The following is a 15,627-nucleotide window of genomic DNA, read 5'->3' on the forward strand; positions in this document are numbered from 1 at the left end:
AGAGCAGTTTGTTGATATTCTTACTCCACGGTACTACAATCGTCGTGTATTACCATGAAACGGTCGCTCTAAGTTTCGCTCATGGAGCAAGGCTAACGAACTCGGATTGTTGAAGGTCGCCAGTCATTTCCCGAATAAAATGGCCGGGGACCTTTAAGAAAATAAATGATTGCGCCATAGTTCTAATGGTAAAAAAAACTGCTTTCTACGACAGTGCATCTAGATTTCCAAGGTTACTTGAACAGAACCTATTTGTGTGAGATGCATATGATGGTTCGACTTTTACGTAAATATTTTTAAACCCAATTTTCTCGATATACAGGTAACCCTCGTATAACGCGGTACTTATACAACGCAGTTCTACAAATTGTAGTAGCCCTTTATCTTTTCATATGTTTTTCACCGCGCGACTTAAAAATCAAATTTTATCTTCCTTAAATTTGGGTTTGCCTGTACCGCGTGTAATTATAAGTAGCAAATTTATATCATGGGAAATACCCTTTAGCACGCATGTACCTCAATTGTTTACCGTATAAAACGTTTATTGCTGAAAATTGTCCTCGTTTCTGCCAGGAAAGTGCATTAAAAATCATAAGCGTGTTCATCTCAAGCTGAGCACTTTAATTTCTGGTGAGTTACATACAATATGTAATATTTGCTTTTTTGTGTAAAAAATTATTTTTATAGCGATGGCCACAAACTGCAACGAAAGGGAAAAACCAACATTGAAAACAAAATTAATTTCTCTCTAAGAAAAAAATTCAAAATCTTGGATCGGTTGAAAAATGGAGAAAAACCAGGAGTTTTTGGAGGGACTTTGAATTTAAATGAATCAGCAATTCGAACAATCAAACAAAATGAACGTAAAAATCCGAGAAAGTGTTTATTGCTGGGTCAACGATAAGTGCAAAGCGCGTTGCTCGTGTACGCGATATCCTAATGGCAAAATGGAGAAATCTCTAATGATTTCGATAGAAGATTGCACTTGAAAAGAAAATTCCTATGGATGGAAATCTTATTAAACAAAAAGCTCTCAAAATTTATAAACATTTATAGTGCAGACCAGGTGTTCAATGCGAATGAATTCGGGTTATATTGGAAAAAAGTGCAAAAACGCACCATTTGGAAAAATGAAAGATCAGCTCCTGGATTCAAAGTTTCCAAAAATAGAATTACTCTGTTTTGTAGTAATGCATCAGGTGATCACATGACAAAACCAGAGTTTATTAACCAATCCTCAAATCCTCGTGCTATGAAAGATTAAAATATGCACTATTTTATTTTGCCTAAAACATTTATGCATTATGTGCAATGAAGTTTAAGTACAAATTGTAATTTTTATACTTTTATACTATGTATTTGTTTCATAGTTTGTTTTCTTAACTTACCTGAATTAAATAAAAATATATTTTTGTTGGATATGTCATTGTTTATATTAAAAAAAAAAAAAAACGATTTCGGAACATAATCCTACTTTTTCTATGTGATCTGAGGCTCGCATAACACGATTTATATAACACGGCATTTCTGCGGAACCTAACATCCGCGTTATACAAGGGTTACCTGTATTTTCGACACAACATTAAAACTGTTGGCAGAAAGTATGCGGCCATCAGATTGGACATTATCGCACCAGAAAATAATACAGCCATGAATTAGTAAACATTCATTATTACAGTTAGAGAACAATATATGCTAAGCTAACAAGATCGGCTTTTTCTAACACTACAACACAGAGAACTCCACGCCCGTTAAAAAAAAAACAAACAAACACTAAAATGGTACAAATAAGGCTACAAGAATGGATCGATGCCGAATTTGTCTACCAATAAGATCAACCTGGGGAATAGTGACCTGAAAATTCCGTAGAGTGTAAAAGAAAAAGTAACAGCTGCACCCTTTATACTTTGAACTTAATTTGGAGAGGGAAGGGGGGGGGGGTCAAACATTCCGCCGACCTTTTCCCCCAATATACGTATATCAGTTATATCTAGAAATTCTATAGTAATTAATTCTTTGCATACTTAACTGGACTTTACAAATTAATGGTAAAATCGGCTGGTAAAAAAAGAAATGTAAATCACTAAGGCAATCTCTAAAAGAACCTAAAAAACGCAGTTGCAGAAATTCACAATCTCAGAACACGTTAACTTTATGATGCAGGTCTGTTTATTTACTGATGCCTGTCTGATCACCGATTAAAGCCACCATGTAAAAAATTAGGGCAAGTAAAAAAAAAACTGACGACTTACCTCGTGGTTGATATATGCTTGAATTCTTTATTGGTTACATTATTATTTTTATTGTATTTTCAAAAATTCAAATTCTTTCAAAATCCAATAATGTGTGTATATAAAATAATCATTATCATAAATATCAAACACTTTTGACTTATATTACGAGAAAATCGTTGAAATGTGTTTTAAATATTAGATATATATTTCTAATTTTAGATTTGTTTAATTTTATACGTGAAAAGTTTTCTTATAAATGTATACTAATACAGAATAATATGGATACGGATGCAATTTCTTTTATTCAGAGAATTACCAGCCAGAAAAGCATTACAGATAGAACAATCTTTCTTCATCGTCCTTGCATCAGGCGCTTAGAAAAGTAGTTTGAAGTTTGATAAGTTCATGTCGTAAGGGAAAAGAGTATAGCTTTGGGAAAGATGTGCCTATTGACTTTTACGTAAATATTTTTTAAACCCAATTTTCTCGATATATTTTCGACGCAACATTAAAACTGTTGACAGAAAGTACGCCGCCAAGATTGGACATTATCGCACCAGAAGACAATACAAATGATTTTGTATTATCTTCTGAATTTGCTTCTTTCCTGCATACAGACAGTATCCCCCCCCCTTTTTTTTTATCTCTCCGAACGGTTTCTACATACAGTGGTATCTCGCTAGTCCGAACCCTCCAGTAATCCGAACTATGGTGTGAAAGAAAACAAGTTTTATTTATTACGTATTATTATTTTGTGTACTATTATTTTTTTTTAATAATTATTAAATATTACTACAGTACAGTACTTTTGTTTCATACTGTCGATTGTGCGGTTATACTGGAGGCTTATTTTTATGTATTGTGTGTTCACGTTTGCTTTTTTATACTGTACAGTACGTACTGTATTGTCGGCATGATTCACAAATATACACAAAAAGAGGAAATTCAAAACGTGCATAATTTGGTTAAAAATATAAATCCAGATGTTGAAATTTCACAAATACATGTTGCGGAATGGATTACAGATAGAACCGAAAGTGAATTCGAAATAAAATCAGATGCTGAAATTATAAACATGACTCTACAGAATGAATTACAAGACGATGATGACTATGAAGAACTCGAAGAAAAAAAAGTAAAACATGAAGAGACAGTTGACAGCTTTAATATGTGTAATAGAACGTGTTAAGAAGAATGATACGCCATTCCACAAAATTTTTATTGCTGATGCAGCTCCGAGAAGAAGCATTCGAAAAAAGTTTAACTTCCAAGAAGCAAAAGAAAATTTGTGACTTTTTTACAAAGAAATAAAAAACTTTTTTTTGTGTGTTATTTTGTGAAACTTTTTTTGTGTTGTGTACAAGAAAGTGATATTTTTTTTACACAAATTAAGTTATGTACTGAACTATGCAATTTTATTAAATTAGAATCCTCAATACGGTACAGGTACGTGCAAATTAAATTTTGTACTAAAATAAACTGGTGTACTGTATTATTATTATTATTTGTTTTACATTACAGTAAAATGCAGTAAAAAAACAGTAGTTTTTTACTGCATTTATTTACAGAATTAAATTGATGCACCATTAAAATCTGATTATTTTGTCTTAAACGCTAGTTATTGTTGTCTCTTGGGAGAAAATTCGCTAATCCGAACGCGCACGATTTTTATTAGTTCGGATTAGCGAGATAGCACTGTATTTGAAAGTTTTTTACCGAAAAAATGATGCCACAGTGAGGTTGCGTTTACTGCAGTGGGAAGGATGCGCCCCAGAAAGTTTTTGTGTGCGTGTGAGCTCATGTAGTTTGGTTTTAAAAAGTAATGAGGATTTATTTATTTCAGAGTCTCAGGTTTCGCCAAGAATATGGACTCGACAACATATTAACAGAATATACACCTGACAAGGTAAGTGGAAACCGTTTGGAGATTCAAATTGTTTCTATAAAAATTCATCTCCAGGAGTAAACTGATAGTTTATTGAGTTAGATAGTAGCGTAACTACGATACTCCCAAAGCCCCCTACATGTGAACAGGGAGGAAGGATTGAGTAGAGATGAAACCTTCGAGAAGGCCTTAAAGCCCAAAGTAACTTTCGAGGGGGGTTATAATTACGCCACGTTGAGTGAAACAGAAAAATCCGAAAAAGCGCAAATTATCCCCCTCCCCCTTTCAGAAGGAACAAACATTTCAGGAACACGAATTGGAACGAACATATTGCAAACGATAAACATGATATTTCTTCGTGTTTTCCTTTACGGCGCTCTTTTTTTTTACGTTTTTCTACGTTTTTTTTTACGTTTTACGTCAAGTAAAGCCTAGCTTGGATGATCTCTCTCTCTACACGTATACTAAATTTAGAGCAACAGTTAAATTGCGATGTTAAAGCAATCAATGACTCCTTCCCCAATGAATGTTTGGTTCACACAAATCAAGCAATGTTTCTGCAAATGTTTTCAGTGGTATAATTGTAATTTAAATTATTTCAACTTGTTTTAATTTAATGGTTATCTATTAGCATTTGATTAGATCCAAACCATGGATTATTTTTAATGGGAGTTCGATATCAAAGAAAAATTATGAGTTCTGGCAATACTAACTTGATATACAGTCGAAACTAGTTCACGTAATCATATTGTTTTCAAACAAAAAGTACTTATTCCAAAAGCATTTACTACCTACAAGGCTGTCATAAGGTATTGAATTGCATAAAAGGCATCCAGAAGATGACAGGACATTCTTTAGTCGAGCTAGCCATCATGAAGAAGGATGCGATCAGTTTCACGGCCAGAAAAACCGCTGGATTTATCTCAAAGACAGTAAAAGCTGTGAGGTATCAGTGTATTATGTTCAACCGTGGGTGTGTATATGTCGTACGTAGGTCTTCTGTCCGTTTTGCCGAGAGAAAAAAAAAATCGCTATCTAAACGTGATACTAAGCATGAAAAAACAAATTTCTTCCAGTCATTAAAGATTTTAACCAAGAAATGGAAGTAGGAAGTCGCTCAACAACTTATCAGGGATAACAGAGGGGGTTGGAGGATAGATTAATATTTCAAGAAAGCGTGATATGGCCCAGTGGTGTAGGAACGCTATGGCATTAAAGTAGTTGCCGAGGGCACCAGCTACAAAATATTTTACCAATTATCCAAATTCCACACTAAAAAAAAAGGCGCGTACCTCCGACTTTTTCAAGGATGCCAAAAGCCTTGCTACACTACTTAAGTGTACCATTCGGAAGCAACTAAACAAACAAACACAGGGAAAGACAGACGCATACTTTTGCATAACATCTTATGACTGGTGATGTAGAAGAGATATCTCCACCCAAAACGAATGAATCACATACAATACCCGATATATTTATTTATTCGTATGGGTCCTCCTAATGAGGGATTAGTATATAATTTTATGGCAGTAAATCGGTGTGTGTACAAGGGACCAGTTTGCCTGCTCTGAGGGACGAAAATCCCTCTATCTCTGTATGAGACCGGCTAATTCACCTTTAGTCGAAAAAGACGAGGTAAAGTGACTAAGATGATAACAGGTCTATGGAATGAACCATATGAGAACAGGTTGAAGATTTGTGGGTTGCAGAAACTAGTTGATAGGCAAAGGAGGGGAGATATGATTGAGACATTCAAATTGCTAAAGGGATTCTATAGGATTAATTCAGAGGATATTTTTGAGATCAGGACTGGTGGTGGGAGAACTAGGGGACACCTATGGAAGCTGGGCAAGAGTGTGGTTAGCAGGGGTGTTAGAGCTGGGTTCTTTACTTTTAGAGTGGTGAATGAGTGGAATAAGCTGCCAGAGTCTGTTGTGGGTGCTATGACGGTGAACGAGTTCAAGGCAAGGTATGATAGATACTGTAAGAATGTAATCGCATAGTTGTGTGGGCATGATGTTTAGGGCCTCCCTCGATGAGTCTAAGGACTCCTGGAGTCGCCCAAAATAATAATAATAAAGTACCTCACATCACAGACGCGAATCGAACCCAGGTATTTCAAATCGGGAGGCTATAATATCCGAAAATGAGAGTATGTAGTCCTAGCACGGTGTTTATGAAGACCTCTTCTGCACATGCATAACTCCTCGTAAGTTATTTTACTGACGGCTACTAAACAGATTTAGGCGTCTTCTAGTTTTTCGGAAAAGGTCCGAACCAGTCTACTGGCTTTGATGAATGATGTGTATTTCGGATTATGTTTATGAAGCCGGGCACTTGACAACTACACCCCCAATTAACTTGACTTTGGTGATAGGTTGATTTCTGGCACGTGAACTAACAGCTGGAGCACTTTAGTTCTTACATCCGATTATACGTCATAGAACCTGTACGCAAATTATGAGAACTTATAATTTGCTTTTTCCATTAAAAATCTACCATGTAAGCTGGTATGCATTTGTAATGGTTAGCTGTTCTGTCATTAGTTATTGATATACTCTATGTATATTGATTGCAATAGCAAATCTACATTTATTATTGAAAATATTACAACACCAAACTGTATAAAATATCTAAAGTACTTTCGATCTACTTGTAGGTATTGCAGGATTACTGCGGTCATGGATTTTTAGGATTGGATAAAGAAGGTCATCCAGTGTATCTATCCAGGACCGGAAGAATAGATATTCAAGGTAACACTTTTCCTATGTCTTTCTCTTTGCGTATGTGCATGCATAACTACCCCCCACCCCATCTCACACATATCTACGTGCTCAAAAAAAGTGGAAATTGCTTGAAACCAATCGAAAATAATCACATTTGGTGGACACAAATGGGTCGTACAAAAGACGATGACATATCCATTTAAAATCATTAGGTGGCTCTGTAGATCTCACTTTCTCTGGGGTGTTGTTTGCTATCAGTTTTCATTACGACCTACAGTATAAGGGTAAAAACTTATCTATTGGGAAAAATGCATCATCATCAAATTCCTGCCATGTACCCTCAAGGGGTGTACAGGATATGATAGTACTACATGAAAAATTTACATCATTACTAACTTCCTATCTACAATTTTCCTCCAAATCAGTCTTTTACTTGTCAAGACTCCAACATTATCAAATCTTATATTTCTATCATCTAAGGCACTTTGTACCGTATCAATCCACATATATCTTGGTCTTCCTCTGGGTCGTTTTCCTGCCAACCTGGCAGAGAACACTTGTTTTGCTAATCTTTCCTCGCCCATTCTGTTCAAGTGACCATACCACCTGAGATTAGCTCTGCTAATGCATTCCTGGATGCTGACAATGTCAAGTTCTTTCCTAATATCCACGTTTTTAATATGATATTGCCATTGATGCCATCTGTTCACACTCCTCATCTTTCTCAGGATTCTCATATCTGCGCGCTCTAGTCTTTGGTCAAGTGTTTTACTTCTGACCCAGCTCTCAGATCCATAAGATAAAACTGGTTTGAACACTGTCTTGTATACAGTTAATTTAGTGTTCCGACTAATTTCTCTCTTATTCCATATGAATTTATTCAATTGACTTCCTACCATACCTGCTTTGTTGATTCTGTTGTCTATTTCCATATTTAATTTACTATCTTCACTAAAAATCGTGCCTACACAGCTGAAATGTTTTACTTGTTCCACAGGTTCTCTGTTCACAAAGCAGTTGACATTATCAACGATTCTGCCTATTTTCATTGTCTTTTTATTGCTGACCTTCATACCATATTTATTACAACAGTTATTTGATTTAGTCAGGGAATCTTGCAGACTTCTAGCAGATTTATTTAGAAGTATAACTTCATCTGCATAAAGCAAAGAGCTGACATTAACATCTGCAATTTTGATATCATGTTTAATACCACTTTCCTTCATAATGTGATTAATATAGATAATGAATAACACAGGGGATAATGTACATCCTAGTCTCACACCAGATTTCACATTAAACCATCTTCCTATACTTCCTTCAATTCTAACTGCTGACTTACAACTCAGATACAGACTAAGTATTGCTTGATATAATGCTTCATACACCATATAACTGTAGCGTATCGAATAGCTTCTCTCTCTTGGCACCTTGTCATATGCCTTTTCCAGATCAACAAAACTTAAATACAGATCTTTCTTATATTCCCTTGATTTCTCAACTATTTGTCATAAAGTGAAGATCTGAACCTCTGACAACCTCTATTTGGCCTGAATCCAGCTTGTTCTTCGCCGAGCTTGATTTCTGAACCGTTTTTCAAGTATACTTGCATAAATCTTACCAGGAACACTCAGCCAGGAAATACCTCTATAATTCTGACATTGAGTTTTATTTCCCTTTTTATATATGAGTACTATGAGAGCTCTACTTCAATCATCGAGAACTCGTCCCTCTGTCCAGGCATTCTGAACTATGCAGTGCAACCACTGTAAGACTTTTATACCACCATATTTCAGCATTTCTGGTCGGATATCATCTACTCCTACAGAAAACTGGTAAATAGGTTAAAATTTTTTTACCTTGGTTCTATTATGCATTAAAAATATCAAGAAATTATATACTTTGTTTTAATCCTTTATCCAAGGCAACAAAACAGTGTTTTGCATGTGAAATATATTCACATCTCAGTTACTTGTATATAGAGGCTAATGGCTTCGCATCACTTGCCTTTGTATGTATCCCATAATGAAAGACTCGATATGCTGCTAGTAAAAGAAAAAATGTATATGGCAGAATGATTTTAAGGAATGCCAATGGTAGGGAGGTACCAGAATTAGTTGATATAGTGGAATTGCTGAGCAAGTACTTTGCAAGAGTATATCATTCAGGTGGTGATATTGTAGGAATGAAACATCCAACAGGTTATACAGAAATTGAGGTGAACAGTATATTACAAAACCTTAATGTGAATACATCTGTGGGTTTGGATGGTATACCAACTCGGGTCTTACGTGAAGCGGCTAAAGAATTGTCAGTGCCCTTGACCATTTTGTTTATTTTGCGTCTCAGGTCTGGATTAGTCCCTAGGGAGTGGAAAGAGGAGAAAATAGTACCACTGCATAAGGGAGGTTCCAAGACTGCTTTTGCAAATTATCAACCAATCAGCATATCAGGAGTCATCAAAGTTTTGGAGAAATTAGTCAAGAAAAGAATACAGGAATGGATAGATGATAACGGGATAATATATGGAGGACAGCATGGTTTTGTGAAGGGCAGATCATGCCTCAGTAACTTGCTCACGTTTTATAACACAGTGACGGCTGAACTGGATAAGGGTAATGGGTTTACAGTGATTCTACTGGACGTTGCCAAGGCCTTTGACAGGATACCACATGGAACCCTAATCAGTAAACTGGAGCAGATGGGGATGGATATAGGGTTGGTGAGATGGATAGGAGGGTGGTTGATGGAGAGATACAAGAGAGTGGTTTATTCAGGAGTTGAGTCTAAAAGACGGCTTGTGACTAGTGGTGTGCCGCAGGGTTCTGTTCTTGGACCACTACTATTTAATTTGTTCATTAATGATATGGGAAAGGATCTGAGAGGAACTGTTCATTTGATTGCTGATGATGCAAATTTGGGTAGAGCAATAATGAATGCACATGATGTCAAAATTTTGCAGGATGATTTGAATAGATTAGGGGACTGGACTAAGGAGAATGGATGTCAATTTAATGTGGCAAAGTGTAAGTTTATGCAATTCGGGATGAAAAGATTAACAGCAGTATACTACATTGGTGGACCTGTACTCTAGGAGATTGATGAAGCCAGGGATTTGAGGGTGTTGGTGGATAGGGAGTTGAGGTTTAGGGAGCACATTGCAAAAGTGGCTAAATCAGCTCATCAAATCGCTTGGTTACTGAAGAATGCTTTGACGAGCAGAGACAAGCAAGTTATTGTTCCTCTGTATCGAGCCTTTATAAAACCCCATCTTGACTACTGTGCCCAGGTGTAGGCACCAGAGTTTCTTCTTGATGGGGAGGAGGTGGAGAGGATCCAGAGACGAGTGACCAAGATGATAGCTAGTCTATGGAATGAACCTTACAAGAACAGGTTGAAGATTTGTGGGTTGCAGAAATTGGTTGATAGGCGGAAAAGGGGCAATATGATTGAGACATTCAAATTACTGAAGAGTTTCTATAAGATTAATTCAGAGGATATTTTTCAGAACAAGACTGGTGGTGGGAGGACTAGGGGCCATCCATGGAAACTGGGCAAGAGTGTGGTTAGCAAGGGTGTTAGAACTAGGTTTTTTACCTGGAGAGTGGTGAATGAGTTGAATAAGCTGCCAGAGTCTGTTGTGGGTGCCATGACTGTGAATGAGTTAAAGGTAGAGTATATGATAGATACTGTGTGGATGGTGAATAGTTGTTCTTGACATGTTTAGGGCCTCCCTCAATGAGTCTAAGGATTCCTTGGAGTTGTCCGTAAGAATAATAATAATACTTCAAAAACAGTACACCGACAAGATGCGGGCCACTTTGTCATTCTGAGTAAATTTCTTTTGTCAAAGTAGGCTCCTAAAAGGACCAAAAATAAATAAAATACAGATTTCCGTGAAATGCTTGCAGAAGTTGGGCACGTGCATGCCCCCCCCCCCCCCCACTACTAAACTGAAGCAGCTCCTTGAAAGAAACTAAACTTTATCAATGTTAAGCTACAAATATTTGTAGTGTATTTCTGCAAAATCTTCGATTGCATGGGATGTGTAAATGAGTTTACGCATGCTAGTATATAAATTTCTAATATATATATATATATATATATATATATATATATATATATATATATATATATAATAGAATATAAATTTAGTGTGAAGTGATATTCTGGATCATTCTTTTCAATCTAGGAATAGGTTGCAACGTCCATTCAATAGATGCTTTGCAGAAATAAAAATTTCTGCAAAGCATTAATGTTAATTATTATGTTGGACTATAATGAGCCTCCTAGCTCAGTCAGTATAGACGAAGCCTTTTGGTCGTAAACACCTGGATTCGATTCCGGTCGGTGAAGTGAAAATCTGGTTTGTTTTGACGAAAGGTGAGTTAGCCGGTCTCATACAGAGATAGAAGTTTTTTTTTTCTCTTGGGAACTCGGATTTTTTGTCCCTCAGAATCGGCAAACAACCAGCCCATGAACACACGCTGCTACAAAAATACATTCCTTCCCTCCCTCCCTCCCCAGCGGCAGGCTGGTTGGGGGTTGTACTAACAAAGGTCACATCAAAAATATAATATGTGGACCCTGTATTGGAAGCAGGATAAACATGCAGAGAAAGATTATGACTAACACTATAACGATAATCAATTTCAGCAGTTTTTAGCCAAATTAAATTACTGTAACAAATTCGGTATGGAAATCAGCCTTAAAACAATGAAAATGGAAACAACTGCATTCTCGTTAGTGAACTATAAAAATCGCACAAATGGTTGGAAGTTAGCTGATAAATATACATTGAACTGGGGATATAGTCAAGATACCAAGTTGGCCGTGTAGAAGACAATATTTAAGTCATGCTTGTTAAAAGATGATAAAGGGCCATGCATGAGGGATCTCAGAAAAATTTGGAGAATTTGCAAAATGAAGCAATAGGACAAAGATTCAGAGAAAAGTCGAGATATAAGAAGGCGATGTAGCTAAGAGGGCTTTAAATGAACGAAAATAAGAGCTCCACGAGCTCATTAATCGGTTTGGAAAGAAGAGTTGATCCGGAAATGATAAGAATCATTACATCAAGTATTAAACACTTTAAAAGCATGGGGAAAATTCCAAATACTATAGTTCTCCTAAAAATAGATCAATGCTTGTTAAATTTTTTATGATTTTATTTTTACAGTCGAAATAGCAAACGATTTTTCTTTTTGAAGGTATGCTGAAGTCCTCCACTCTTAAAGATATTCTGAAGTTTTATGCATATTTCTTTGAAAGTATTACCAAGTTAATACAGGAGCAGTCAAAGAAAGTAAGTGTTTCTTTTTTTTTAAATTACAATTTAGAGAAAGCTATATTGTTTAATTACATGCAACATTTGCAAACTATACATTATTATTTCTTGCCTCATCGAAGGTACATACGCATTGGTTTGGCAAATAAATCATGAAGGTCATAAAATTTTGTGAATCGCTTGGCTTTAACGAAATAATAAGTGTACAACTAAGTATTGTATCTTCGACTTCATGGATACTTATTAAAACTAGACTCATATCAGTGTACATCGTAAATAGAAAAATCTGTTTAATACTCACGTGTGACCAACTCAGTCCTTGTTAGTTGCATCAACAGATCCAACCAGTCACAAGATATGCTTTTGATGGCATGTAATTGAGCTTGGGATTACAACTTGGTATTTCAAGATGACAGTGCTCTAAGCCAAAGAACAAGAATATCCTGGTTTCCAAAGAGGAAAACAATCAGGAAACTTGTCTGTCCACTCCATTAACAGGCAAATCCTCTTTTAATTTGAATCATATCCATAGTTGGTAGAAATGTACGATGAGTTAAGTCAACAAGAATATACAGTGGATCCAGTAGTTCTATACTAATAGTAAATTCTTCCAGGATATCATAGCTTAGTTTTAGAACTTAAGATGTTTGTCAGGTGTTTCTCTTTTACTGAAGATGTCTCAATTTAACACAAATAAGTATACAGCACTACATCTGTGGTATGGTATATAGAAACTTACAACTCGTAACAAAATTGAGTTGTTGGTTGCTTAAATCTACTATCCCCCCCCCCCAGGCGAGGGTATTTCCTTTTTTTTTTTACTGCCTATTATTTTGTAAATGATTAAATGTAATATTAAGAAAATTAACAGCGTAACTATGAATTTCATATTATTATAAGAAATATTTAATCAAGGAGTGTTATTAAACAAATATTTCAACATCAGTCATAATATCAAGTAAAGAGAAAATGCAGAACAGTATTCTAATCATTGGTGTACAAATTATAGGCAAACAACATTTTGCATTTATATGTCTTTTTTCCACACACATGCACATTAATGAAAATCCACTTTGTGGGTGTGTTACATACGCATATGCAGTCTTTCATCTTCCAGAATGAGATTCAGGCATAATTTAATTTCATTGTAGGTAGGAAGACCAATCGAAACCTGTTCCTTTATTATCGATGCTAACAATACAAGGGTTACGGAATGGCTTAGGAGATCAGGTATTCTCTGTTCAGTGTTTAAATTCTCTGTTCAAATGTTTAGAAGTGATTGCAATTTATGCAGAATTTTTTTTTTTTTGATTTTTTATTAACAAATAAATATTGTCTGAAAACAGAACTGTAAAGAATATATTGATATTTCGTTAGGTAGTAGCGAAAAATGGTAATCATTCAAATTTAATCATCATCACAGAGTCCAAAGACTCATTGCATGAAGCCTCACAAAAATTCGTGATATACTTCCCATATCTCCCATAGTGTGTGCCATTTAGCTATTTTTTGCAATACAACCTCTGAATTTCAGTTTCCAATTCCCTATCAACCGTTATCCCTGGCATCAATTTCAAGCAGTGAAACAGTCAGTAGAATACACAGATTGAAGCATTCATCAATCAAAAGTACATTGCTTTACACTTGGCCATGCTGAAAAGGCCAACCATTATTCTTTGTTCATAATGTCAGTTTATTCAAGTCATCTTACAGGATCGCTGCATTACTTTCATTTGCTATTTACTCTTCCTAACTTACCATCATCAGTAAACAACTAGATACCACTGGTCAAATTGTCTCCAGTATCATTAATATACAGATTAAACAGTAGTATATTAATGATACTGGAGACAATTTGACAAGTGATATCCAGTGGATCATTAACAGAACCGTGTGGCACACTGTTAATTACTCTTCCGATCTTTGGCTCCACTCCATCATACACTACTCTTTTATGTCTGTCTGATAACCATTCATTTGTCCATCTGACCAACTCAATATCCATCTCCATTCGCTTCAGCTTACTTAACAGATTTCCATTCCCTGTCAAACGCTTTTGCAACATACAATAACACAGTATAGGCATACCTTTATTCAACTATAGCGTTACTGTAATGGAAACGAGTAAATTGCTATAACAAGACTCTCTTAAAGCTATGTTTTCTGCTAGAAAGTATCGAATTTTTACCAAAGAACAAGAAAAAGCTTTTACCAATTTTTCCAAAACCTTAACCATAACTCCCAAAGTCTGTAATTTGTATCCTACTTTAAACCTACCTTTATGCAGTGAAACTGTCATACTTTATTTCCACTCTGCAGTGTCTGAGTCTTGGTTTTCAGAGTCACTGTTAGTAGCACTTGTTTTTTACTGGCATTCATTGTTTATAATCAATGGTCTGTGCTTCACCACCATTTAGCATTTTTCCTTCCAGTTGATGATGTAACTGGCAACCTTGTTCCCGCTGCACAAAAAGGTAAGATCCGGCATGCTCGTACACCTGATAGAGATGGAGTATCTTTGAAATTACAATTTACATCAGCTATGATTTCGAATCTGGTTATCAGGAAGTGTTGCAGTCACTTTAACTAGGTGCAAGATTTCTTTCTGTTCTTGCATGCACACTTGGGTCCAAAGTAGCAGCACTCAACAATTTTTTTTTGTGTGTGTGTGTGGGGGGAGGGAGGGATTGAAGTTGCACGTTTCGGTGAGCTTGTTAATATTCTCTTCTCTCTCGGATGTAAAGTGTAATTTCAAAGGTACTCCATCTCTATCATGTGCACAAGATGGCTTTATTTTTGCCATGCGTTGTTAGCATGGTTGGATCCCGGTGTGTTGCGTGCTTGCACATGGTTGGTATAAAATAGAACTCTTTGTGGATCACTCAAGAGTATTAGATTTTGTCTGCAGATCTTCATACGTATTATTGGCATATTTTCATTTGGTGTTAAGGTTTGAGATCAAACATTTTCAAAAATGATTAAACAGAAGCACACATTCAAGTTGACATGCTCTAAAGTGCCATCTAACGGACTACCCTTATTACAAGAATTATTATGGCCAGAATTAGAATCTACTGTCTGTAACTCTGGTTCTAATTTGAATATTATCTTATCACATTGAATAATGAGATATTCAACATGACACAGCCTGCGAAATTTGGCTGCCTAAATCCAATGAAGAAAACTAGAGCAATTTAAAAATTGTGAATAAGGCTGAGGTTAGGTTTCCTCCTCCTCAGCACCCACCTCTCCACATCACAACCAATTTCGATCATATTTGAAATACAGTCTGATGTTGCTTAAGGTTCTCTAAAATATTCAGCATAGTCAGACTAAATAAAACAGGAAAGGAAGAGGGAAAAGCATCATTTCGTCGGACAACTGTATGGATCACATCATACCATTTTCGACAAAATTCGGATACAGTTATTCTTACTTCGTTCAATGTTTGCCAGACTAGTAAAGACTAGAGAATCAAGTAAAATGATGCAGACA

General features: G+C 35.9%; 1 protein-coding gene across 1 annotated transcript in view; it reads left to right on the forward strand.

Moving 5' to 3' along the window:
- Positions 1 to 15,627, forward strand: part of LOC150104506 (SEC14-like protein 2) — an 89,771-nt gene that overhangs the window by 17,414 nt on the left and 56,730 nt on the right. Inside the window, exons 4-7 of the mRNA XM_090395681.1 lie at positions 4,078 to 4,140; positions 6,779 to 6,872; positions 12,056 to 12,150; positions 13,284 to 13,362. Coding sequence (XP_090251807.1) covers positions 4,078 to 4,140; positions 6,779 to 6,872; positions 12,056 to 12,150; positions 13,284 to 13,362 — 331 coding nt within the window. The remainder of the gene's footprint in view (positions 1 to 4,077; positions 4,141 to 6,778; positions 6,873 to 12,055; positions 12,151 to 13,283; positions 13,363 to 15,627) is intronic.

This window comes from Typopeltis vanoorti, chromosome 7, assembly GCF_054136105.1.
Source record: "Typopeltis vanoorti isolate ZY-2024b chromosome 7, IOZ_Tvanoo_1.0, whole genome shotgun sequence".
Taxonomy (NCBI): Eukaryota; Metazoa; Arthropoda; class Arachnida; order Uropygi; family Thelyphonidae; genus Typopeltis; species Typopeltis vanoorti.